Below are 26,581 nucleotides of genomic sequence, written 5' to 3'. Positions count from 1 at the left end.
ATTATTGGGGTCTAGGGGAATCAAGGGATATGGGGATAATGCAGGAAAGTGAAGTTGAGGTCAATGATCAGCCATGATTAAATGTAGTATCTCCAAATTTGCGGATGACACTAAGTTGGGTGGCAGTGTGAGCTGCGAGGAGGATGCTATGAGGCTGCAGAGTGACTTGGATAGGTTAGGTGAGTGGGCAAATGCATGGCAGATGAAGTATAATGTGGATAAATGTGAGGTTATCCACTTTGGTGGTAAAAACAGAGAGACAGACTATTATCTGAATGGTGACAGATTAGGAAAAGGGGAGGTGCAACGAGACCTGGGTGTCATGGTACATCAGTCATTGAAGGTTGGCATGCAGGTACAGCAGGCGGTTAAGAAAGCAAATGGCATGTTGGCCTTCATAGCGAGGGGATTTGAGTACAGGGGCAGGGAGGTGTTGCTACAGTTGTACAGGGCCTTGGTGAGGCCACACCTGGAGTATTGTGTACAGTTTTGGTCTCCTAACTTGAGGAAGGACATTCTTGCTATTGAGGGAGTGCAGCGAAGGTTCACCAGACTGATTCTCGGGATGGTGGGACTGACCTATCAAGAAAGACTGGATCAACTGGGCTTGTATTCACTGGAGTTCAGAAGAATGAGAGGGGACCTCATAGAAACGTTTAAAATCCTGACGGGTTTAGACAGGTTAGATGCAGGAAGAATGTTCCCAATGTTGGGGAAGTCCAGAACCAGGGGTCACAGTCTAAGGATAAGGGGTAAGCCATTTAGGACCGAGATGAGGAGAGACTTCTTCACCCAGAGAGTGGTGAAGCTGTGGAATTCTCTGCCACAGAAAGTGGTTGGGGCCAATTCACTAAATATATTCAAAAGGGAGTTAGATGAAGTCCTTACTACTTGGGGGATCAAGGGGTATGGCAAGAAAGCAGGAAGGGGGTACTGAAGTTTCATGTTCAGCCATGAACTCATTGAATGGCGGTGCAGGCTAGAAGGGCCGAATGGCCTGCTCCTGCACCTATTTTCTATGTTTCTATGATCTTATTGAATGGCGGAGCAAGCTCGAGGGGCCGTATGGCCTACTCCTGCTTCTATTTCTTATGTTTTGGATTTCTTCATCAAAGAGTTGGCACAGATGTGATGGGCCAAATTGGCATTGTGTGTTGCAAACACCTATGGCTCTATCACTGATGACAACCTTCCAGGGACTCGAGGAGTAGAGTTACGCTGCAGCCTCGGTGTAAGCTGCACCTTGCTGCCTTTACAATCTGTGCTGTACTTTCACATCTTTCTCCAAATTCTCTGCAACTTTTCTGCCTGCTCTCACATGGCCACAAGTCTCAGACACTGGGAGCATGCTGGTCACAGTCAATGTTTAAGGTCTGGTTCTGCTTTACTTCGATGAGATACATATTAGCATTGGTCAAATATACTGTGACAATATTTGAACAAATAATATCCAATGTCACAGGCTGGCAGGATAGATGCATGTACCTAAACAAAGCACAACGTGTTGAAGATGGGAATACAGGGTACAGTATCAGTGCTTATGTTACTGGGCCAGTGATCCAGAGGCCCAGACTAATCCGGAGACACGGGTACAAATCCCACCACTTGCATTCAGTTAATTAAATAATTCCGGAATAAAAATGCAGTAATAATGACCATGAAACTATCGGATTATCAGAAAAACCCAACTGGTTCACTAAGTTCCTAGGGAAGGAAATCTGCCGTCCTTACCTGGTCTGGCCTACATGTGACTCCAGACCCACAGCAATTAACTGGCCTCTGAAATGTCTAGCAAGCCACAGTTGTAAAATAACAAACTGCTGTAAAGAACATGGACTGCAGTGGCTCACCAGCACCTTCTCAAGAGCAATAAATGCTGGCCTTGCCCAGGAACAAACAAACAAACAAAAAATTCCAGTATATTGAAAAACTGGTCTTTTTTCTTAAGAACATAAATTATATGCCCAGGTATCATTTCAGGATGTTTCGGGGAAGGAGGTGCAGAGAACAGCAGGGAGCACAGACAAGGCCAAGCGCCCTGACTGAAGGCTGGCCAGAGTGGAGAATGTTGGGAGTTCATGTGGGCACTCTGCTATCAGTGCTCGCTGGGTTCAGTCCCTGGCTCCCCCACAATACATTCTTACAGTCCATAGAGACAAACAGCACTGTCAGCTGCCGTCATTCCCAATTTCAGCAGTTAGGTGGCAGCACCAAACTAACATAAAATATAAAAAGACTCCAGACGATGTGTTATAGGAAGGCAGGAAGGACAAGGGTCTCCGATAGTAGTGGAGGTAGACATAGGATCAGAGGAGTCACTAAGTGATAAAAGACCAAGGTCCATCTCGTTCCCCTTCAATCAGCCTGGTAGTCACATGATAGATTGTATAATGTGACTACCAGGCATCACATGGTAGTTCCAGCAATCAATCTCTACCAATGAGTCTACAACAGACCAATGTTCCCCCAAGGTGCACAGCTGCCTATTGCAAGGTTCCGTGCAGGCTGCTCACCAGCTGCTGCTGTTGGTGGAGATATGGAGCACGCGCAGCAAATTTAAAGGTCCCGCGCATCAATGTCCTCCCTAATGTTTTTTGGGTGCGCGGCCCCTTTAAGGACTGCGCGGCCCATTCAAACTACCGTGGTTTGAGCCATTTAAAAGCCTGTGAGCTGGCTGCGCAGGGCCTGCAGAGCGCTGAGCAGCTTAAAGGGAACATTGTTGTGCGGGGAAAAAAATCAAATTCGAGGGAACACTGCAAGAGAGCCAGACACGAAGCGAGGGAAACCCCAGTGGTGAAGAGCGTTGGGAACCACAGGCCCACAGTCACAAGCGCAGGCCGTATTCTCTGGGTCTACTGTTCTGGACACGGTGAAACAGCTCGGCATGGTCGACATTATCCAGACCCTTTACAATCCGAAAAACAATCATATCACCTCTCAACCGTCTCCTTCCCAGTGAGAACATGTATATACTCGCTCATCACAATCCCTCCAGCCCCTCAGACAGTTTCCAGTGACCTCCTCACTGCCAAGACCAGAGATATTCATTCGGGACTCTATTTTTAAAGTTACTTTAAAAAAAAAAGTTACTTGTCTTCAGATTCAATCAGTATTTTTTAAATGAAATTAGATCCCAATGCAAGGTGGAGGTGTAAAGAAAGTGGATACCAGTTCATGTGACCGGCCTTATTCATCATTTTAAAAGAGGTCTTTCCGTTCTAGAACAATGACAGCCAGTAGAAGGGACTCAGAAAAACACGAGAATAAAATTAAAGATCACTTTTCCATTTCAAAGTTTTGGAGAGAGGCTGTCCTGTGAGTTTCTGCTGGTTGGGCTTAACCAGAGCGTGTGCAGTACAACAAAGGATCATCTCTACATTGCAGATAAAATGGAAAAGTAGAGCTTTAACCAAAGAACCCTGCACATACAATAAAGCCCATTACTGGACAGGGAATCTGCCAACATCACACACATACAGTTCAGTGTTGGATCAATGGCGAACAGGTAAGCTAGTTTGATTTATTTTTTTTAAAAAGACCGACAGGGTAGAAACATTAACGCTACATCAAACAATGAATTGCCTATCAATTGGAGAGAGGGCTCGAGCTGCCAACGTCACACAATTAGCCCATCTATTGAATTCCACTCATCAAATATATGAAAAATAGAAACGCGGCCTCTCTCTCTCAGGTATGTGGCTATTACTGGAACATTATTGCATGGGAAGCAAGCGGAGCATTTGCTCAAATGACTCCAAAGTACTTCTTCACAAGATAGAAAAATACACTACAAAACTATGAATGTACTGTACACTTCAAAAAGGAAAAGTATATAGTCACCTGTATAAATGTCAGGAAATTACATATCCATAAAATCCATACAAAACTAAAATGGTCGATAAACGTTAGAACGATACTGCCTTTGGGCTCGGGTGATGCTGAGAAAATAGACTGAACAGATGGAGGATCGGAGCTGCATTCACTGTGCTGCTGGTGTGGTGGACGGTGATGGCACTCTCATGTTGTGAGGAAGGCGACGAGTGTAGAAGAGGATGTAGGCCTGAGCTTTGCAAACTTCGTCCACAGTGCAGATTGTTACCGTGGAATCGTTACAATGGACCCACAATCCTACAGGAGCCAAAACATCCCAATTACAAGCTGAACTGAAGGCATTAGTTACACACCGCTGAACACACGCTGCCATTTCAACTAACATGCAGCCCATGCATTCCCCAATTCTTGCCTCCTCTGCTGAAGGCATCAACTTATGCCAGGGCAATGATACTCAGGTACCCACTGCCACCTCTCCCAGGTGGGCATTGTATGTGAACAAGTCTTTCTGACCAGGGAGAGCATCAGTGACAAGGCCAATCCTGTCCTCAGCCACTCTCCAGAAAGGCGCACTATATAGCTGTAGGAGTGAGAATCCAGGCAAGTATCCTCTTCCAGGACAGAGTCCATCTGTAGCAGCAGTTACACCTCTCAGCTCAGATCAGTAATCCTGCCCGCTGCTCTGTACATATCAGTTACCCAGACTGAACCAACAGGGTCAGGAGAGAGTGGGGGAGGGGAGAAGAGGAAGAGAGAGGTGCAGGATGAGGAGGCGGGGGGGGGGGGAGAAGGCGGCGCGAGGGAGGGGGGGGGCAGAGCGAGGGGAAAAAGAGAAAAAGAAAGGAGAGAGATGCACGCTGAAAGGTGTAGCTGAGATACACGTGCACTGTGTGATGTGGTGGTATTGACACAGGCCACACCCGAGGCCCTCTCCCAAGTGCAGCGATCTCCTTCGCAGTATGCAGCCTTGGGCGAGGCAGAGGCCAGTGGACAAGTCGTGCATTGGTCAGCTCTGTCACTCGAGACTTTATCAGGAGACAGAGTGTAAAATGGTGAACATATCTTCCCAAAGACACAGTGAAATAGGCTCATGATCCACAACATGAAACCCCTACTTCATACCCAAAGCAACATCTTGCAATAATCAGAGACTACAAACACGGACAAGTCACGCCGAAGTAGCCAAGGACTCCTGACTTTGAAGTTAAGGCAAATGATTGGGGCAGAATGGAGAGCAGTTCCCACACAAATGGCAGTCTTGGCCTGGAGTGTTCCATGTGCACACTCCCTCCCCACCCCTGTGTTCTGGTTACAGAAATGATGCAGATACAGTTGAGGCTTCCAGCAGTGCTGGAGAACTCAGGGCTGTGCCGTGTGCTGATTACAAAAAGCGACAGAGGTTGAGGAAGGAAAACAAAAAGCACAGAATGGCCTTCTCGTTCCCCGCTCTGCAGGTTTGTTTAATGTAACACTGCAAACGTAACCTCAGAATGCCACAAACAGAATTGTGCTCTGTATTATTGGGCAAACACGTATCCGACAATTGATGTTAAATCATCAGTTAGAATATTTTCACATTACCATATTGTAAAACTAATTTGTTTTCCATAGGTTCATAGAAACTTACAGCACAGGAGGCCATTCGACTCATCGGGCCTGTGCCGGCTCCGTTCCTACATTGCCCATCCCAATCACATAGCTTCACTATAAAGATACTAAAGGTACACACCTCCATCTGTACTGTAGCAATATGCGGTGTAATGTCCTGAGCCGAAGCCCTTTCCATGATGCATGACCACAGCAGCCAGGTCGTATATGTAGCTGTTGGGCCCAAGGCCTCCTGTCGTCTCTCTGCAGCAGTACGGTTCCATATTTAACACCTGGTCAAAGCTCACATGCACTCCTATCTTCTCACGGTGATTACGACCAGACCACCTGCAACAAGGAACTGAATACAGAATCACAAACCTAAAAACAAGGAGCTTCATTTAAACGATGTTAAAAAGCAGCTCACTACCGGAAGCGTTTGAGGTGAAGTCGCAGAACATGAGGTAGCTTGTGGACCATGAGCTGTTTCTGAGCTTCAGTCAGGATCAATGGTTTCGAAGATGACTTCCTGCGTTTTCCTAGAACATGAAGCAATATTTGAACATCTCGTATTTCATTACAGTAAAGTTCCAATTTAGCTCATGAAACGCTGCATCGCCCAGAATGAGAGTCTAAACTAATTGCTCGAGTTTGCTTTGGAATTTGAGTTTAGCAGCACGGTCCGTGCACTACTGCGTACAGTTTTGGTTTCCATATTTACGAAAGGATATAATTGCTTTGGAGGCAGTTCAGAGAAGGTTCACTCGGTTGATTTTGGAGATGAGGGGATTGACTTATGAGGAAAGGTTGAGTAGGTTGGAGTTCAGATGAATGAGAGGTAATCTTATCGAAACGTAAAAGATTGAGGGGGCTTGGAGGATGTTTCCACTGATGGGGGAAGACTAGAACTAGAGGGCATACTCTTAGAATAAGGGGCTGCCCATTTAAAACAGAGATGAGAAATTTTTTCTCTGAGGGTTGTGGATCTGTGAAATTTGCTGCCTCAGAGAGCTGTGGAAGCTGGGACATTGAATAAATTTAAGACAGAAATACAGAGTTTCGTAAACGGTAAGGGAACAAGGGGTTATGGGGAGCAGGTAGGGAAGTGGACCGGAGTCCATGATCGGATCAGCCATGATCGTATTAAATGGAGGAGCAGGCTCGAGGGGCCATGTGACCTACTCCTGCTCCTATTTCTTATGTTCTTATGTACTGCAATGTCACACTCTAAACTGCAAAATGGATGAACTGTTGTCAGGATGTGAAGCAATTGGAAGTCTGCCAGCCCACTGTATAAATTATGAAAACAAAATACTTTAAAATCCAGGGCACACATCACACTTTCAACCAGGTTTTTTAATAACCCTTCTGGCTGCAATCCGTTCCAGAGGTCACAGGTGCTATTTTCACACTGGTGTAAGTAACACATGGTACTATGGGAAAGCCTAAACCCAAGCGTTTCTGGTTCTGAACTCACCATTCAAAACAATAAAATATACGCAGTAAGAAATTAGAAAAGTCAGCATTCTCTCAGACCACATCACTTTCAGCAAAGCATTAAAAAAAGCAAATACCAATACCAAATAAATATTTTAGTATGTGTTTTGAGAAAGTTACTCATCTCATTGCCATTTGTGTCTTCTTGCTGTGTGCCATATTTCTCAGAACGAAGTCACTACATGAAGCACTTTAGCTTGCTCGAGTGACAGGGCACCGTATAAAAAGGGCACTATATAAATGCAAGTTTTTCTTATGTAATACATGAAATTGGGCAATACTGAAATCTAGCACTATGACCCACCCAATATCATGTTGATTACAATGTCCCAATTTTGCGATTATATTTCACTTGCTGTTTTTCCTGTAATGACTTATTGTACCTGTGGTGAGGGATGCTCTGCTGGAGAGCAGCAGTTTTCATTTCAGGCAACTGGTATCAGCATTGAGCAGTCCGACGTCAAGTGTAGCAAAGTTACACGCAAAGTAAAATCCTTAATTCCTCTCCAACACTAAAACCCCTCTCCCCTTCCCCACACCACCGTACCAGATATACAGTAGCTTCAGACAGACCGATTACTGAGCTGGGGACAGCTTTGTAGATTCATTCTTACTAGGAAACAGGTTTGAGATGTCTATTTAGCTCCTTTTTAGTCCATCGATCTAGGTGAGATCAGAATCGAGGTCACTGAGGCCAGAGGCTGGTTTACGACCAAGGAGGAGGAAACAGGACTAGGACACGACAAGATAATGTGCAACACCCTGGCGAAGAGAGCAGACATGTAATCTAATCTTAAACAGTCAAAACAGCTCTTAATCTGAACACTAGGTGACATACAAGTCAGACCTGCACTCACGCTATAGCACATATGTCATAAAAAGCTGAGCTACTCGGCCCAAGATATTGGATTAAAAACCCACGTCACAAGTTCAAATCCCACGCAAGTTGTGATACCGAATTCAATAAATCTGGTCATTTGTGGTAGTACTAGGAGAGAAAAGTTAAAAACCCAGCTGGTCCCCTTATGCCCTGCCACCCCTCCCCAGTCTGGACCACCTGACTCCAGTCCCATACTCTGCCTTTTTGTCCAATGTACTCAGGGCTACTAAGAATGGGCAATAAGTGGTGCCTTGCCAGTGTCACCCACATCCCAAGAGGATAAAGAACTGGCAACTGTTTTGGGCAACCAACTGCTCAACTCTACGCTCACTGCAAGAATACTGGGCTGGTGAAAGGGCCAATCGACTACAGAATACATCAAGGCTCAACATTCACACACAGTTAAAACACTGCCATTTCAGCACTTGGAGTCTTCCTGCATTTATACAGCAATTATTTCAAATAAAAGATCCATCCTCAAAAACATGCAATGAACACAGCTGTAAAATAAAACCACAACCACCAAACAAACATATTTGAAGGAAATCCCATCGGCGCATTGAACCAGCTTTGCTCATTGCTATACTTAGTAGCTGCTGACTCTGCAGACTCCCAAGAGATGGCCAGGCTCCTGGGGAAGGCTGGTTATGGGTTCACCTTTTAAACTGAAAACTGGCTTTGTTTTAAATCTTTGGATATTTCAGGGTGCAAGCCTTTTCAATGTATTCATGTAAAACAGCACAGCTCCCATTACAAAGCTGCACATCTTTCAACATAGAAAATAGGTGGAGTAGGCCATTCGGCCCTTCGAGCCTGCACTGCCATTCAATAAGATAATGGCTGATCATTCCTTCAGTATCCCTTTCCTGCTTTCTCTCCATACCCCTTGATCCCCTTAGCCGTAAGGGCCATATCTAACTCCCTCTTGAATATATCCAATGAACTGGCATCAACAACTCTCTGCGGCAGGGAATTCCACAGGTTAACAACTCTCTGAGTGAAGAAGTTTCTCCTCATTTCAGTCCTAAATGGCCTGCCCCTTATCCTAAGGCTATGTCCCCTGGTTCTGGACTTCCCCAACATCGGGAACATTCTTCCCGCATCTAACCTGTCCAGTCCCGTCAGAATCTTATACGTTTCTATGAGATCCCCTCTCATCCTTATAAACTCCAGTGAAAAAAGACCCAGTTGATCCAGTCTCTCCTCATATGTCAGTCCTGCCATCCCTGGAATCAGTCTGGTGAACCTTCGCTGCATTCCCTCAACAGCAAGAACGTCCTTCCTCAGATTAGGTAACCAAAACTGAACACAATATTCCAGGTGAGGCCTCACTAAGGCCCTGTACAATTGCAGCAAGACCTCCCTGCTCCTATACTCTAATCCCCTAGCTATGAAGGCCAACATACCATTTGCCGCCTTCACCTCCTGCATGCCCACTTTGTGACTAATATACCATGACACCCAGGTCTTGTTGCACCTCCCCTTTTCCTAATCTGCCGCCATTCAGATAATATTCTGCCTTTGTGTTTTTGCCCCCAAAATGGATAACCTCACATTTATCCACATTATACTGCATCTGCCATGCATTTGCCCACTCACCTAACCTGTCCAAGTCACCCTGCAGCCTCTTAGTGTCCTCCTCACAGCTCACATCGCCACCCAGTTTAGTGTCATCCGCAAACTTGGAGATATTACACTTAATTCCTTCATCTATATCATTAATATATATTGTAAACAGCTGGGGTCCCAGCACTGAGCCCTGCGGCACTCCACTAGTCACTGCCTGCCATTCTGAAAAGGACCCGCTTATCCCGACTCTCTGCTTCCTGTCTGCCAACCAGTTCTCTATCCACGTCAGTACGTTACCCCCAATAGCATGAGTTTTGATTTTGCACATCAATCTCTTGTGCGGGACCTTGTCAAAAGCCTTTTGAAAGTCCAAATACACCACGTCCACTGGTTCTCCCTTGTCCACTCTACTAGTTACATCCTCAAAAAATTCCAGAAGATTCGTCAAGCATGATTTCCCTTTTATAAATCCATGCTGACTTGGTCCGATCCAGTCACTGCCTTCCAAATGCGCTGCTATTTCATCCTTAATAATTGATTCCAACATTTTCCCCACTACTGATGTCAGGCTAACCGGTCTATAATTACCTGTTTTCTCTTTCCCTCCTTTTTAAAAAAAGTGGTGTTACATTAGCTACCCTCCTTAAGTAATCTGGGATGCAGACCATCAGGCCCCGGGGATTTATCGGCCTTCAATCCCATCAATTTCCCCAACATAATTTCCCGCCTAATAAGGATATCCTTCAGTTCCTCCTTCTCACTAGACCTACTGTCCCCTAGTACATTCGGAAGGTTATTTGTGTCTTCCTTCGTGAAGACAGAACCGAAGTATCTGTGCAATTGGTCTGCCATTTCTTTGTTCCCCACTATAAATTCACCTGAATCCGACTGCAAGGGACCGAATGTTTGTCTTCACTAATCTTTTTCTCTTCACATATCTATAGAAGCTTTTGCAGTCAGTTTTTAATGTTCTTTGCAAGCTTCCTCTCGTACTCTATTTCCCCCTCTTAATTAAACCTTTAGTCCTCCTCTGTTGAATTCTAAATTTCTCCCAGTCCTCAGGTTTGTTGCTTTTTCTAGCCAATTTATATTCCTCTTCCTTGGCATTAACACTATGCTTAATTTCCTTTGTTAGCCACGGTTGAGCCACGTTCCCCGTTTTATTTTTACTCCAGATAGGGATGTACAATTGGTGAAGTTCATCCATGTGATCTTTAAATGTTTGCCATTGCTTATCCACCATTAACCCTTTAAGTATAATTTACCAGTCTATTCTAGCCAACTCACACCTCATACCATCGAAGTTACCTTTCCTTAAGTTCAGGGCCCTAGTTTCTGAATTAATTGTGTCACTCCATCTTAATAAGGAATTCTACCACATTATGGTCACTCTTCCCCAAGGGGCCTTGCACAAGATTGCTAATTAGTCCCTTCTCATTACACATCACCCAGTTTAGGATGGCCAGATACCCAGTTGGTTCCTCGACATATTGGTCTAGAAAACCAGCCCTAATACACTCCAGGAAATCCTCCTCCACCGCATTGCTACCAGTTTGGTTAGCCCAATCAATACGTAGATTAAAGTCACCCATGATAACTGCTGTCCCTTTATTGCACACATCCCTTATTTCTTGTTTGATGCTATCCCCAACCTCACTACTACTGTTTGGTGGTCTGTACACAACTCCCACTAGCATTTTCTGCCCTTTGATATTCCGCAGCTCCGCATACCGATTCCACATCATCCAGGCTAATGTCCCTCCTTACTATTGCATTAATTTCCTCTTTCACCAGCAACGCCACCCCGCCTCCTTTTCCTCTCTGCCTATCCTTCCTAAATGTTGATACATGGAATAAGGCCGTCTCTCTACCTGTGCCTGCAAACAGTGACGTAGTCCAGAACAACAAGCTTAAGCAGCTTGCCAAGCTAAAGAGAGACCAGATTATTACCTGCAGCCCATGAACACTTGTGCAGCATTATTTAGTGCTTATGTTCTGAATGAACAATATTCTTCTGGTTTCAGTAGCAATAGGTTGTATATTACAGCACAACAACCAACTCATTATCAAATGGGTATGGCCCAGCACTCTGGGTTGTGTGTGTGAATTATGCATGATTCACCACCTTCCAGCAACAAACAGCAAACACCGTTGAAGGAAACCATTTCTTTTTGCTGCCCACAATGACTAATTATTGCAGAAACGGCTTTACAACAGCTCCTTGTGACAATACATAGAATTTACAGCACTGAAGCAGGCCATTCGGCCCAACTGGTCTATGTTGCTGGGCCAAGACCCTGGAACTCCCCCCCTAACAGCACTGTGGGAGCACCTTCATCACATGGATTGCAGCGGTTTAAGACGGTGGCTCACCACCACCTTCTTGAGGGCAGTTAGGGATGGGCAACAAATGCCACCTTGCCAGTGACGCCCATACCCTGGAACGAATCCCCTCCCACCCTACCCTTCTATTCACCTTTCTCTCATGCACTTATCTAACTTCCCCTTAAATTCATCTGTGCTACTTACCTCAACCACCCCATGTGATAGCGAGTTCCACATTCTAACCACTCTCGTGTAGAGGTTTCTTATTGGATTTATTAGTAACTACGATGTTTTAAAATACTAACACAAAATGGTGTACTAATACAGTAAACAAGATTTTGCTGTTTGTCATAAAAATGAGAAGTTTCCAACTGTGAATTTTAATTACATTTGCTTTACATACATCAATATCTTCACCTGACCATATTCATCTACTTCATGTTGCTTCACTGACATAGACCAGTTGGGCCGAATGGCCTGTTTCAGAAGAACATAATAGGAGCAGGAGTCGGCCATTTGGCCCCTCGAGCCTGCTCCACCATTTAATATCATGGCTGATCTGATCTTGGCCTCAACTCCACTTCCCTGCCCGCTGCCCATAACCCTGGACTCCCTTATCATTCAAAATAAAAATTTGCTAGCTCCTTCGAGCCGTTTCGATGCTGTAAATTCTATGTAAACGTGGGAAATTAAGCTGTTGCATTGTCATGAAGAGCTGTTGTAAAGGTTCAGTTTTTAATTGATGCAAAGGAACTGATATGGGACAGCATCAGTGAATGCCGCACTGATTGGAGTAGCAGGGTGATTCACTGATGAGCAATTTCATTGCAGCCTCTGGCTTGTGCTAACAGGGTAATCGTTTAGTTTAATGGTGTCGGTAGGGCAGGACATCGCCCGCTAAAGGATCAGCAACATAGATGTAGTGTAAAATTGTCAGGTTTTTATTTTAAAAATTGATGCTTGTAAGATTCAGCAAAACAAATACTTATTTCTGAACAAGGCCATCTTCAGTTTTCTGTCAGTTATGCCAGGAGCCCACAGTTCTTTGGAACAGAGAATGAGAGAGGAATGATCCCTTTTAATGCCTGTTAACAAGCATAGCCTTGACTTCCGTCTGAGTCAGGTGGTTATGGATTCAAGTCCCACTCCAGAGACCGGAGCACATAATCTAGGTTGGCACGTCAGTGCAGCAGTGGGGGACAACATTCTATGTATTTCAATTGAAGTTGATTTGAAAGGAGAAGTATACAGTAGTACCTCAAGTTTTTAATTACTCACCCACTATGTCTTTAATCTTTGCACTTTAAGTTCTGCAATGAATCGGATTTGTTTAAAAGTTCCAGAGTTCTGTCCTATTACATGGCAGAGCTACACAGCCAAATGAATCATGTGGCTGTGAAAGAAGACACTAGTCCACTAATTTCAGTGAAAAAAGAAATGCTGTACAGAACAGCAACATGACCAGCAATGTCTCTACATCGCAGACTATTGCCTCTACATCACCCAGCTATTCGTTCGGGATGAAGAATCTTGGCCCTCCAGCGGAATAATGACACCATCACTGGGGGCAGAATGTCTTCATTATTCCCAAAATCCATTCAGAATAATAAACATTCCAATATGATAAACTGGGAAAGGCCTATCCTAATGGTTAAAAAACGCTGAGTTCTACCAGGACTCACTGAGTTTATCTCCAGTAACTGGGCCATTGGGGCCAGGCAGATCCCAGTGTCTATGGCTGATCTGTGCAGTTACCGAAACTCAGATAAATCGGAGAAAGTGGTAGAGAGATCAGATTTGATCTCAGCAAGCCAGGTTCGGAAGGCGAGAAAAGAATACACTCTTAATCACTGAATGGTGCTCAAAAACAAATTGGAACAGGAGGGAGGGCGGCCAGGAGTCATGGTTTATAGAGGAACGCTTATGAAGGGGTCTGTTGGGTACTGGTTTGCAGAGAGAGATCTCGGGAGTAGCTATCTCAGAATGTCTCCCAGTGTCAGGCGGGGCTGGTCTTGGAGAAATCAGCCAACATATGGTTTGACAGATAGTGCGGAAGGAAGAGTTTCAGCATCCCGGGACACAGGCAGAGTCTGGGGTGTGGGAAGCTAGTTAGATGGGGAGCTGACCCGACCCAAACTGGCACCAAGTCCTTGCAGACAGAATTAAACAGGGCACTGTGGAGGGTGTAAACTAATACAACGGGTAGAGGTAAATAGAGCCAACCAAACATGAGGGAGCAAACGTGAGCTAGAAATGGCTGGATGTACAGAACAGAGGATAGGGTAGCAATTCTATTAAAGGAATTGACTTGTGTTTGTATAGAAATATGATAAACAGGAATAAATTTATTAAATTAACAGTATGCGTGATCTAGTAATAATATCTGACCCCTTGTCAGAAAATAATGCTGAGGTAAATCATCAATCTCACTTTGCCTTTTCCACTCTGCTTGGGAGGTTCACAGGGATTTGTCATGGCTACCAAGAGCAACTAGGATGATTCCAACAACAACTCTTATTTATATAGCGCCTTCAACGTAGTAAAACGTCCCAAGGAGTTTCACAGCAGTGTTATAAGACAAAACTGATAAATTTGACACCGAGCCACATAAGAAATTACGGCAGAAAAGAGGTAGGTTTTATGGAGCGTCTTAAAGGAGGAGAGAGGTAGAGAAGCATCGGGGAACTAAAGTTAAGAAACATAAAGTTGACCATTTATTTTCACAGGAGGAGAGAGAGGGGATTCAGAATACAGGTCTTTTGAATATTCGTGATTGAGGAAGTCGTGTATGGCCTGTGGAAGGAGCAGACTTGATGGGCTGAATAGTTTCTCAATTCCAATCTTTATATTCTTAGGAGAAAAAAAAAACATACAAAATGGATGAATATGGGCAAGTAATATTTTAATTCCACAATTTTATCTGGCTCATTGTATTCCAGGTGGGCCAGGATAGTTTGGCTTAACCCCTCTACCCAAGACCATTCAATTACCAGTATCTTATGAACTTGGTCTGAAGTATGACTTGCTTTGAACAGGCAAGATGTTATGGGGCTTTGACGCAAGGGACGCAGACTTCAACAGATATGCTGGATAACAGGTTTAGCCAGATCACATAAAGCATTATCGAGCCCTGCTCTCATCTGCCAAAACTTACTATTCCAGGACCATCCTGGAATGCAAAGATAACCGCTGGTTTCTTTTCTTCACTGCAAATTGTCTTCATCGACCCTCCCCCGTCTCCACCTCCAAACAACTGTGAGGAGCTCATGGACTTCTTTTTCACTAAGACGGAGAGCATCCGACCAGCTGCCTCTGCCACTGCCGTCCCTTCCCCTAGCCCACCGAGTCAAACTTTTTCTAAAGATCCCCCACTGTGCTAACCCTGAACTCATTCTCTAATTTCTCTCCGATCTCCCCTCAATCTTTCTCTGGGCCCATGAGACCCACTTCCTGCTCCCTTGACCATATTCCCACTAAACTACTGACCACCCAACTTCCTTTCCTGGCTCCCAAGTTAGCTGATATTGTTCTCTCTCCTGAGTTATTGTCCCCCTCTCCCTCTCCCTCAAATCTGCCGTCATCACCTCTTCTAAAAACAACCCTTAACCCCTCCGCCATTGCCCAACCCCATCTCAAACCTCCCTTTCTTATCCAAAGTCCTCAAACATGCAAATCTGTCCCCATCTTTCCCGGAACTCCATCGCACCTTTCACAGCACGGAGAAACCGTACACGTGTTGTGTGTGTGGACGAGGCTTCAACTGATCGTCCAACCTGGAGACACACAAAGGACACCCGCACCACGAACAAACCGTGGAAATGTGGGGACTGTAGAAAGGGATTCCGTTCCCTGTCCCAGTCCCTGCTGGAAACTCATCGACAGTCACACCGGGAAGAGGCCGTTCACCTGCTTTGTGTGTGGGAAGGGATTCCCAATCAGGTTTCCTCCCCTGCCACAGAACTGAAACAGCTCGTATCCTATGTGACTGTGACAAACGTAAACTATCCCTCCTCGTTCTTCTCGACCCATCTGCAGCTTTTTAAAATGATTAACCACATCATCCTCCTCCAACCCCTGTCCGTTGTCCGGCTGGGTGGGACTGCACTCACCTGGTTCCATTCTTATCTATCTAATCGTAGCCAGAGAATCATCTGCAATGGCTTCTTGTCCCACACCGTTACCTCTGGTATCCCTCAAGGATCTATCCTTGGCCCCTATTTCTCCAATTAAATATTGGGACAACCAAAGCCACTGTCTTCGGTCCCCACCATAATCTCCATTCCCTAGCCATCACCTCTAGCCCTTTCCCTGGAAACTGTCTGAGGTCGAACTAGACTGTTTGCAACCTTGGTGTCATACTTGACCCAGAGATGAGCTTCCACATTATCACTAGGACCGCCTATTTCCACCTCCATAACATCACCTATCACCACCCCTGCCTCAGCTCATCCACTGCTGAAACCCTAATTCATGCCTTTGTTACCTCTAGACTTGACTATTCCAACACACTCCTGGCCGGCCTCCCATCTTGCACCCTCCTTAAATTTAAACTCATTCAAAATGCTGGTGCCCATATCCTAACTCGCACCAAGTTCCGCTCACCCATCACCCCTGTGCTCGTTGACCTACATTGGCTTGCGGTTAAGCAACGCTGCGATTTTAAATTCTCATCTGCGTTTTCAAATCCCTCCATGGCCTCGCCCTTTCCCTTTCTCTGTAATCTCTTCTCCAGCCCCACAACCCCAAGATATCTGTGCTCCTTTGATTCTGGCCTCTTGAGCATCCCCGATTTTAATTACTCTGCCATTGTTGTCCGTGCCTTCAGCTGCCAAGGCCATAGCTCTAGAATTCCCTCCCTAAACCTCTCCACCTCTCTTTCCTCCTTTAGCACACTCCTTACAACCTACCTCTTTGAACAAGCTTTTGCCCTAATATCTCCTTATGTGGCTCAGTGTCAAATGTTCTTTGATGCTGCTCCTGTGAAACCCCTCTGGATGTTTTACTAGGTTAAGGTGCTTTTTAAATACACGTAGTTGTTATATTCATGCATTACCCGATTCTAGATTTAAAATGAGTCGTCAGTTTGCATCCTGTGAATGGCTGACCACTTCATATACAGATACTGCCTTTAATGCCTTCTGTTCCAATTAAACGGTCAGAGGATTTTGAATGGCTTATCAGACTTCCAGTCAGCAGTAAGGAATGGGGCAAGGTAGATAGAAAAGAGTCACACAATAATAAGGAACGTTTAGAGGCATACCAGCTTTCTCAGGCTGAACCGGATGCTGTACAACCGTCAGTGCATTGTTGAGCCCCAAGCTGATTTTTCAAACTCATCCATCAATAGTCAGCCTATTTCCACCTTGATCAATCACCTGCATTCCTATCTCTCTGCCACCAAAACTGAAACTCCTAGCCATGTCTCCATCATCCTTCCCTCACCAGCCACCTGAACTTCACTCTAAGCAAACTCCACCCTACGCAAAACTCCTTCTCCCGTATCCTAGGCCAAACTAAATCCCATTTGCTGATCATCCCGTCCTGGTCAACCTCCATTGGTTCATGGTCAGCAAGGCACTGATTTCAAGATTTTTTTTCTCACATAAATTCCTTCATTACCTTATCTGACCCTAGGCTTGTAACCTACATTCCAGCACACATTCAGTCCTTTGCCAACTCTGGCCGACTGCACACCCCGCCCTGTTTCACCATCAGTGGAAGAACCCTCAGTCATCTTCCACCCACCCCCGACAATGGAACCCCATTCCTAAACCCCTTTGACTTGCTACATCTCTCCCCACCATCCAACGCCTCCTTAGAACCTACCTCCCTGACCATGCCTTCCTCCTGGCTCCTCTCCCAATTCCCACTTGGTGTTCTGTTACCTGCTCAGTGAAGTACCATTGTACTTTGTTATATTAAAGGCGTTATGCAAGTCCAATATGCTACCATCGTCATCATGAACTAACAACATTTGTACAATTGATTGCTATAACAGACTTAAAATGATTATCGAAACAACATTCTTAGCTTCAGACTTTTGACTGAACGAGAGGTCAAGTCGGTACTAAACTCAATATTTGAAGTATTTTATTTATCCCTTTTCGAATCCCTGCAGCTTTCGTCAACTGAAAGAATGTTTGTGCCTTGGTCAATATTGCTTTGAGCAGTTACTGGACTGAATGGTCATGATCAACTCCTTTGTCCAGTATCTGGCCTCGATGAAGGAGCGGCCTCATTCAGACTGTAAAAAGATTTCACTTCAAGTAACAGCTGAACAAGATATTCAGAGAGCTTCACAGACAAGTGTGTTGAGGGGGATGGGGGGGGGGGGGGGCGGGAAACCAGCAAATTAGAAACCAACCAGAACAAGCACCGTATTTTCCTGACTAACTGCACAAGGCAATTGTCAGAAGAATTTTAAACAACCTTACATTTAACTGTGGTGCAAATTCAAAGGAAAAGTACAACATTGTTCTTTACTGATTAAATCTCAAAGTGTACATAGACAGTATAACCTCTTTACTCACTGTTGCACTGGCCACAGGCATAAATCTTCCCTTCCAAGGCCTCCGTCTCTGTGAATTTTGCCAACATTTCCGTCAACAAGCAAGGATGCTGGGAAGCAGCAGCTTTTCCGTTGCAGTGGTATCTCTCAGGAAATTCGAGAGAAAGGTCCCAGAAGGATTCAATGGTGTTGGATTTGTTGTCACAAGCAAGGCATGTAACCTGTTTCAGAAGGATTTGAGTCAGTGATATAACTACAATGATTAAGCCCATGTCACTCACCAAGACTCTCAGTGTTCATGCTGATGAGCATCTCGAGTAGGCCTGTTCACAGTGTGGATGTTTGAGCAGAAGTCCCACCCAACAGTACTTCCATTCTAAACAGCTGTTAATATGAGAATGCTGGAAATCTCAGGTCGATGACCCGAAACGTTAACTCTGCTTTCTCTCCGCAGATTCTGCCTGACCCGCTGAGATTTTCAGCATTTTCTGCTTTTATTCCAGAGTCCAGCATCCACAGTATTTTGCTTTTGTTGCCGCTATTAATGAGGCTGCTGGCTAAGGTTCCAATTTAAAGGCAAAGGGGAAAAAAAAGATTTAATATTTTTCAGCTAATGTTTGAAATATTTAAACATTTTCCAATTTTGCAGCAAATGTGCAAAAAGCTGATTTATGCTTCAGTTAATGATTTCAACAATTTTCCTGGTTTTCTGGATCAGACAATGAAGGGAATATTTACAAAAGGAGAGAAGCAGCATCATCAATATCGCAGGGAAATTGATGGGACAGAAAAACTTTCCAAACGTTCTGTAGAAGCGGAGACTCCCGAAAGGCAGACATGTACACTCTGCCCCACAGTACCAAAGTTCATTCCATCACAAGGTGTGCCATAGTAGCTAACTGGAAGATGCACAATGCAGTGCACATTGGGAATTCACTGCTACCCTACTGCTATCAGTTGCTTTGAAAGCACAGCATCTTACTTTAAGTTGTACTAGATGAAAGGCGGCACGCCAGGCAGTTTAGCAGGTATCGGAGCTGGATTGGATGCACCCAGACAGGCCAGCCCCACGCTGCCAACCATACAAGCATGCCCAGGACACTTGCTCGGAATGGCTGTAGGGAATTGACTCCAAAGCTCCGGAATCAGCCTGGAGTTTGCTGCAGACCTGCTCCATTTCCAGCAGCTAATCCGCACGGTCAGCGGCAGGCAAGGTTCAAAATACACACTGCCTCCTTTCAGTCTATCAGAGGGATCATTTGCAGCATTAGCCAGTGTGTTGCCCAGGGATGTGTGAAACAAGTGACTGATCCATTAGTCAGCAGAACCAGCTACTTCAGCTGCCACAGATTGTTTTCACATCCTCTGTCACTTTCACTTGCTTTTCCTCACCCAGTGCTACCTCCTCTTCACTGCATCCTGCAAGATGAATGCAGATGTGCTGGTGCTTGCAGACTTTGGTGAGAAGAACACATGGTGCTGTCTTGCCCTGGCCCATTTGTTGCAGGCCTATAACGATAGAAATGGAATATCATTTCTTCAGATTTAAAGAAAGGTAACTTCGATGGTATGAGACGCGAATTGGCTAGAATAGACTGGCGAATGATACTTAAAGGGCTGACAGTGGATAGGCAATGGCAGATATTTAAAGATCACATGGATGAACTTCAACAATTGTACATCCCTGTCTGGAGTAAAAATAAAATGGGGAAGGTGGCTCAGCCGTGGCTAACAAGGGAAATTAGGGATAGTGTTAAATCCAAGGAAGAGGCATATAAATTGGCCAGAAAAAGCAGCAACCCTGAGGACTGGGTGAAATTTAGAATTCAGCAGAGGAGGACAAAGGGTTTAATTAGGAGAGGGAAAATAGAATACGAGTGTAAGCTTGCAGGGAACATAAAAACTGAGTGCAAAAGCTTCTATAGATATGTGAAGAGGAAAAGATTAGTGAGGACAAATGTAGGTCCCTTGCAGTCAGAATCAGGTGAATTCATAATAGGGAACAAGGAAATGGCAGACCAATTGAACAAATACTTTGGTTCTGTCTTCACTAAGGAAGACACAAATAACCTTCCGGAAATACTAGGGGACAGAGGGTCTAGCAAGGAGGAACTGAAGGAAATCCTTATTAATCAGGAAATGTTAGGGAAATTGATGGGACTGAAGGCCGATAAATCCCCAGGGCCCGATAGTCTGCATTCCAGAGTACTTATGAAAGTGGCCCTAGAAATAGTGGATGCATTGGTGGTCATTTTCCAACATTCCATAAACTCTGGATCAGTTCCTATGGACTGGAGGGTAGCTAATGTAACCTCATTTTTAAAAAAAGGAGGCATAGAGAAAACAGGGAATTATAGACCGGTTAGCCTGACATCGGTAGTGGGGGAAAATGTTGGAATCAATTATTAAAGATGTAATAGCAGCGTATTTGGAAAGCAAGTCAGCATGGATTTATGAAAGAGAAATTATGCTTCACAAATCTTCTAGAATTTTTTGAAGATGTAACTAGTAGAGTGGACAAGGGAGAACCAGTGGATGTGGAGTACTTGGACTTTCAAAAGGCTTTTGACAAGGTCCCACACAAGTGATTAGTGTGCAAAATTAAAGCACATAGTATTGGGAGTAATGTATTGACGTGGATAGAGAACTGGTTGGCAGACAGGAAGCAAATTACAATATACATCAATGATTTAGATGAAGGAATTGAATGTAGTATCTCCAAGTTTGCAGATGACACTAAGCTGGGTGGCGGTGTGAGCTGTGAGGAGGATGCTAAGAGACTGCAGGGTGACTTGGACAGGTTAGGCGAGTGGGCAAATGCATGGCAGATGCAGTATAAAGTGGATAAATGTGAGCTTATCTACTTTGGTGGCAAAAACAGGAAGACAGATTATCTGAACGGTGACAGATTAGGAAAAGGGGAGGTGCAACGAGATCTGGGTGTCATGGTACATCAGTCATTGAAGGTTGGCATGCAGGTGGTGAAGGCGGCAAATGGCATGTTGGTCTTCATAGCTAAAGGATTTGAGTATAGGAGCAGGTAGGTCTTACTGTAGTTGTACAGAGCCTTGGTGAGGCCACACCTGGAATAGTGTGTTCAGTTTTGGTCTCCTCATCTGAGGAAGGACATTCTTGCTATTGAGGGAGTGCAGCGAAGGTTTACCAGACTGATTCCCAGGATGGCAGGACTGACATATGAGGAGAGACTGGATCAACTGAGCTTGTATTCAATGGAATTTAGAAGAATGAGAGGGAATCTCATAGAAACGTATAAAATTCTGACGGGATTGGACAGGTTAGATGCAGAAAGAATGTTCCCGATGTTGGGGAAATCCAGAACCAGGGGTCACAGTCTAAGGGTAAGGGTAAGGGGTAAGCCATTTAGGATCAAGATGAGGAGAAACTTCTTCACTCGGAGAATTGTGAACCTGTGGAGTTCTCTATCACAGAAAGTTGTTGAGGCCAGTTCATTAGATATATTCAAAAGGGAATTAGATGTGGCCCTTACGGCTAAAGGGATCAAGTGATATGGAGAGAAAGCAGGAATGGGGTACTAAAGTTGCAAAAATGATCAGCCATAATATTGAATGGTGGTGCAAGCTCGAAGGACCAAATGGCCTACTCCTGCACCTATTTTCTATGTTTCTAAATAATATTGGCGATTTTGTAAAAACACTTTTTTTTTTAAAACTTCCTCTTTGTTTGTTTCATCTCTCTCAATCATTCCTTCCCTTTCTATTTTACTTTCTGCACATGATTTTACATTGAATGAAATATTCTAACTTACACTTCTTGGTTTAGAGCACGTGTCTCACTGAGAATTCTTCAATCTGATTGGTTTAAGACTCGCACTGTTGCTTGACCTGCTCACACAGGTCCCAGATCCCCTGTAGAGGGCGCCGTGCTGGATCAGACTCCCAATGACTAAGTTGCAGCTGAAAAGCCCACGAACAGTGTGTGGGCAGCTGTAAGCGCAATGAACGGCGAGCGCTTTTCACTGCTGACCATAACATCCGCGCCACTGCTGCTAAAGTAAAGGGTCAGCATTTTAAGCCACATGTCAAGCAAACAAACTCAGATCAAACATTTGATTGCGGTGACCGAGGGTTTTGTTTTGAAGTGATATAAGCGACAGACAATGGCGTGGATGTTGTGGTCAGCAGTGAATAGCGCTCGCCATTCATTACGCTTACAGCTGCCCACACACTGTTCGTGGGCTTTTCAGCTGCAACTTAGTCATTGGGAGTCTGATCCAGCACGGCGCCCTCTACAGGGGTTTTGGGACCTGTGTGAGCAGGTCAAGCAACAGCGCGACTCTTCAACCAATCAGGTTGAAGAATTCTCAGTGAGACACGCGGTCTGAACCAGGAAGTGTAAGTTAGAATATTTCGTTCAATGTAAAATTATGCACAGAAAGCAAAATAAAGAAGGGAAAAGAATGATTTGATTGAGAGAAATGAGAGACAAAGAAAAAGCAATTAAAAATGTTTTTTTAATAAAATCTCCAACAATAATTAAAATCTCCATGCTTGTAAAAGAACATTTTCGGAGGTTATTTAGTAGCAAACAAGACTTATCGTGCCGTTAAAAATTCACTTACACTTCAATGGACAAGCCCCAACTGAAGGGGTGTTTAGTGGATATCTAGTGGGCAATTACTACAACATTATGCCTGTTTTACTACCAGATAGCAAAGCTTGCGGAGGAACAGGGCAACTCGTTCAGCAACTTCCTGATTTCCATGTTTAACTGCGCATGTGCGGGGATGTTGGAAGTTGCTGTCCAATTTACTCCACAATAAGAGTGAGCACTGACTGCCTCGTTGCTACTCCCATTGCAAAATCCGGTCCAATATGTGAAGGTATCTTCTTTCGGTGGTGTGCTTCTCTGCATTCCAAATGATAGACTTTCCTTTTTGAAACCGAGAGTTTGATTGGATAATTTAGTGGATAGGAAAGTGCTCGATAGCTTCAGTCAAGAAGAATATTATTCTGCATCTGCAACATATACGCACACTTACACATCATTTTTAATGATACTGAATATCCTGCAGTGTTGCTAATTGAAGATATGCTGTTTTAGAACAAGACTGTTGCGTCATGTAAAGCACAAGGCATCAGCCAGTGATTTACAGTGATCAATGTGCAGTATTATATTATATTCTAATTTTTTTTTTTAAACTGGGCTTTTGGGCATTGAATTGCCAGAGTCTCCATTTTCCAATGGAAACTAAGGCCTTCATTACTATTGTGTGTTCCTTTACCTACATATAAGCTTAATCTCTTACCTTTTGTAAAGTCCAGGATACAAGGCAAAATATTGGTCGGGCAAGTTTAGGAGCAATGGAAAGGGGTTTGGTAGCACTGGGGTTAGCCCCAGAATTTGGTACAACAGTGACACTGGGAAATGTAGGCATATGTACTGTGACACAGATTATACAAATCTAATCAGCTTGCTCTTGCCTTCTGTTTAATGTTTTTAAACTGATTTGTAGTTTTGGGCCTGGGAAATGTGACCTGACAGAGCGTTATTTGTCAATCAGTCAGAGATCAGGAAGATGCAAGGCAGCTTGTGGTAATTTCCAGTGCTTATCAGCAGCACAGGGGGTTGTTGTTCATCCCACAGACTAATCGATTACTGCGCACATGATCACATTCATAGGAAATAAAGCTTTGTCTGCAGAAATGGTGCCTTGTGCTGGGCAGTGCCCAGATCATACTCTGTCAGTATAAGGTAGCATCCTAACACTCACTCACTAGCAAAACCACAGGAGATCAGCTAATAAAAGTGGTATATGTGCAAATTTCATGTCCGTCCCATCACACTTGCTTGTCACACAAATGAGAGAAAATTTCTTGCAGCTGATTACATTTCCTCCAGTAAATTAGTTTTAATTGAATGCCAATCACTTGGAATAGATAAAGAACCCCACTAACAGAAGATACCCATTACCTCCAGAGTCGACCTACATGATTTAATGACTCGAGTAATCACACAAACCGAAAATAATCCAGACACATCATTCTGAGATTCTGACTTCAATTTTGAAATGCAATTTTGGTGAGGGAACCAGAGTATGGTGAAAGAATTAAATTATGGCCCAGGACTCTCTTTTTTTGATGTTAAGAGGACAGAAATAGAAACATAGAAAATAGGTGCAGGAGTAGGCCATTTGGCCCTTCGAGCCTGCACCACCATTCAATAAGATCATGGCTGATCATTCAACTCAGTACCCCTTTCCTGTTTTCTCTCCATACCCCTTGATCTCTTTAGCCGTAAGGGCCATATCCAACTCCCTCTTGAATATATCTAACGAACTGGCATCAACAACTCTCTGCAGAAGAGAATTCCACAGGTTAACAACTCAGTGAAGAAGTTTCTCCTCATCTCAGTCCTAAATGGCTTACCTCTTCACTGTGACCTCTGGTTCTGGACTCCCCCAACATTGGGAACATTCTTCCAGCATCGAACCTGTTCAGTCCCGTCAGAATTTTATATGTTTCTATGAGATCCCCTCTCATTCTTCTAAACTCCAGTGAATACAGGCCCAGTCCATCCAGCCTCTCCTCATATGTCAGTCCTGCCATCCCGGGAATCAGTCTGGTGAACCTTCGCTGCAATCCTTCAATAGCAAGAACATCCTTCCTCAGATTAGGAGACCAAAACTGAACACAATATTCCAGGTGAGGCCTCACCAATGCCCTGTACAGCTGCAGCAAGACCTCCCTGCTCCTATACTCAAATTCCCTAGCTATGAAGGCCCTCATGCCATTTGCCTTCTTCACCGCCTGCTGTACCTGCATGCCAACCTTCAATGACTGATGTACCATGACACCCAGGTCTCATTGCACCTCCCCTTTTCCTAATCTGGCACCATTCAGATAATATTCTGCCTTCATGTTTTTGCCACCAAAGTGAATAACCTCTCATTTATCCACATTATACTGCATCTGCCATGCATTTTCCCACTCACCTAACCTGTCCAAGTCACCCTGCAGCCTCTTAGCATCCTCCTCACAGCTCACATCGCCACCCAGCTTAATGTCATCCGCAAATTTGGAAATATTACTCTCAATTCCTTCATCTAAATCATTAATCTATATTTTAAATAGCTGAGGTCCCAGCACTTAGCCCTGCGGCACCCCACTAGTCACTGCCTGCCATTCTGAAAAGGACCCGTTTCTCCCGACTCTCTGCTTCATGTCTGCCAATCAGTTCTCTATCCACGTCAATACATTACCCCCAATACCATGTGCTTTAATTTTGCACACCAATTTCTTGTGTGGGACCTGGTCAAAAGCCTTTTGAAAGTCCAAATACACCACGTCCACTGGTTCTCCCTTGTCTACTCTACTCGTTACATCCTCAAAAAATTCTGGATTTGTCAATCATGATTTCCCTTTCATAAATCCATGCTGACTCGGACCGATCCTGTCACTGCTTTCCAAATCCGCTGCTATTTCATCTTTAATAATTGATTCCAACATTTTCCCCACTACTGATGTCAGGCTAACCGGTCTATAATTACCCGTTTTCTCTCCCGTTCCTTTCTTAAAACGTGGTGTTACATTAGCTACCCTCCAGTCCATAGGAACTGATCCATAGTCGATAGACTGTTGGAAAATTATCACCAATGCAGCCACTATTTCTAGGGCCACTTCCTTAAGTACTCTGGGATGCAGACCATCAGGCCCAAGGGGTTTATCGGCCTTCAATCCCATCAATTTCCCTAACACAATATCCTGACTAATAAGGATTTCCTTCAGTTTCTCCTTCTCACTAGACCCTCGGTCCCCTAGTATTTCCAGAACGTTATTTGTGTCTTCCTTCGTGAAGACAGAACCAAAGTATTTGTTCAATTGGTCTGTCATTTCTTTGTTCCCCATTATAAATTCACCTGATTCGGACTGCAAGGGACCTAAGTTTGTCTTCATTAATCTTTTTCTCTTCACATATCTATAGAAGCTTTTGCAGTCAGTTTTTATGTTCCCTGCAAGCTTCCTCTCATACTCTATTTTCCCCCTCCTAATTAAACCCTTTGTCCTCCTCTGCTGAATTCTAAATTTCTCCCAGTCCTCAGGTTTGTTGCTTTTTCTGGCCAATTTATAGGCCTCTTCCTTGGATTTAACACTATCCCTAATTTCCCTGGTTAGCCACGGTTGAGCCACCTTCCCCGTTTTATTTTTTACTCCAGACAAGGATGTACAATCGTTGAAGTTTATCCATGTGATCTTTAAATGTTTGCCATTGCCTATCCACCGTCAACCCTTTAAGTATCATTTGCCATTCTATCCTAGCCAATTCACATCGAAGTTACCTTTCCTTAAGTTCAGGACCCTAGTCTCTGAATTAACTGTGTCACTCTCCATCTTAATAAAGAATGC

General features: G+C 44.3%; 1 protein-coding gene across 1 annotated transcript in view; it reads right to left on the bottom strand.

Annotated features, from left to right (window-relative positions):
* Nucleotides 1-3,486: 3,486 nt before the first annotated feature.
* usp44 (ubiquitin specific peptidase 44) overlaps nucleotides 3,487-26,581 on the bottom strand; it is a 59,041-nt gene continuing 35,946 nt past the window's right edge. Inside the window, exons 3-6 of the mRNA XM_070897667.1 lie at nucleotides 18,220-18,418; nucleotides 5,849-5,957; nucleotides 5,561-5,766; nucleotides 3,487-4,128 (exon numbers count right to left, since the gene is read on the bottom strand). Coding sequence (XP_070753768.1) covers nucleotides 3,980-4,128; nucleotides 5,561-5,766; nucleotides 5,849-5,957; nucleotides 18,220-18,418 — 663 coding nt within the window. The 3' untranslated portion in view covers nucleotides 3,487-3,979. The remainder of the gene's footprint in view (nucleotides 4,129-5,560; nucleotides 5,767-5,848; nucleotides 5,958-18,219; nucleotides 18,419-26,581) is intronic.

Source organism: Pristiophorus japonicus, chromosome 13 (assembly GCF_044704955.1).
Source record: "Pristiophorus japonicus isolate sPriJap1 chromosome 13, sPriJap1.hap1, whole genome shotgun sequence".
Classification (NCBI taxonomy): domain Eukaryota; kingdom Metazoa; phylum Chordata; class Chondrichthyes; family Pristiophoridae; genus Pristiophorus; species Pristiophorus japonicus.
This window is presented reverse-complemented; position numbering and strand designations above follow the sequence as displayed.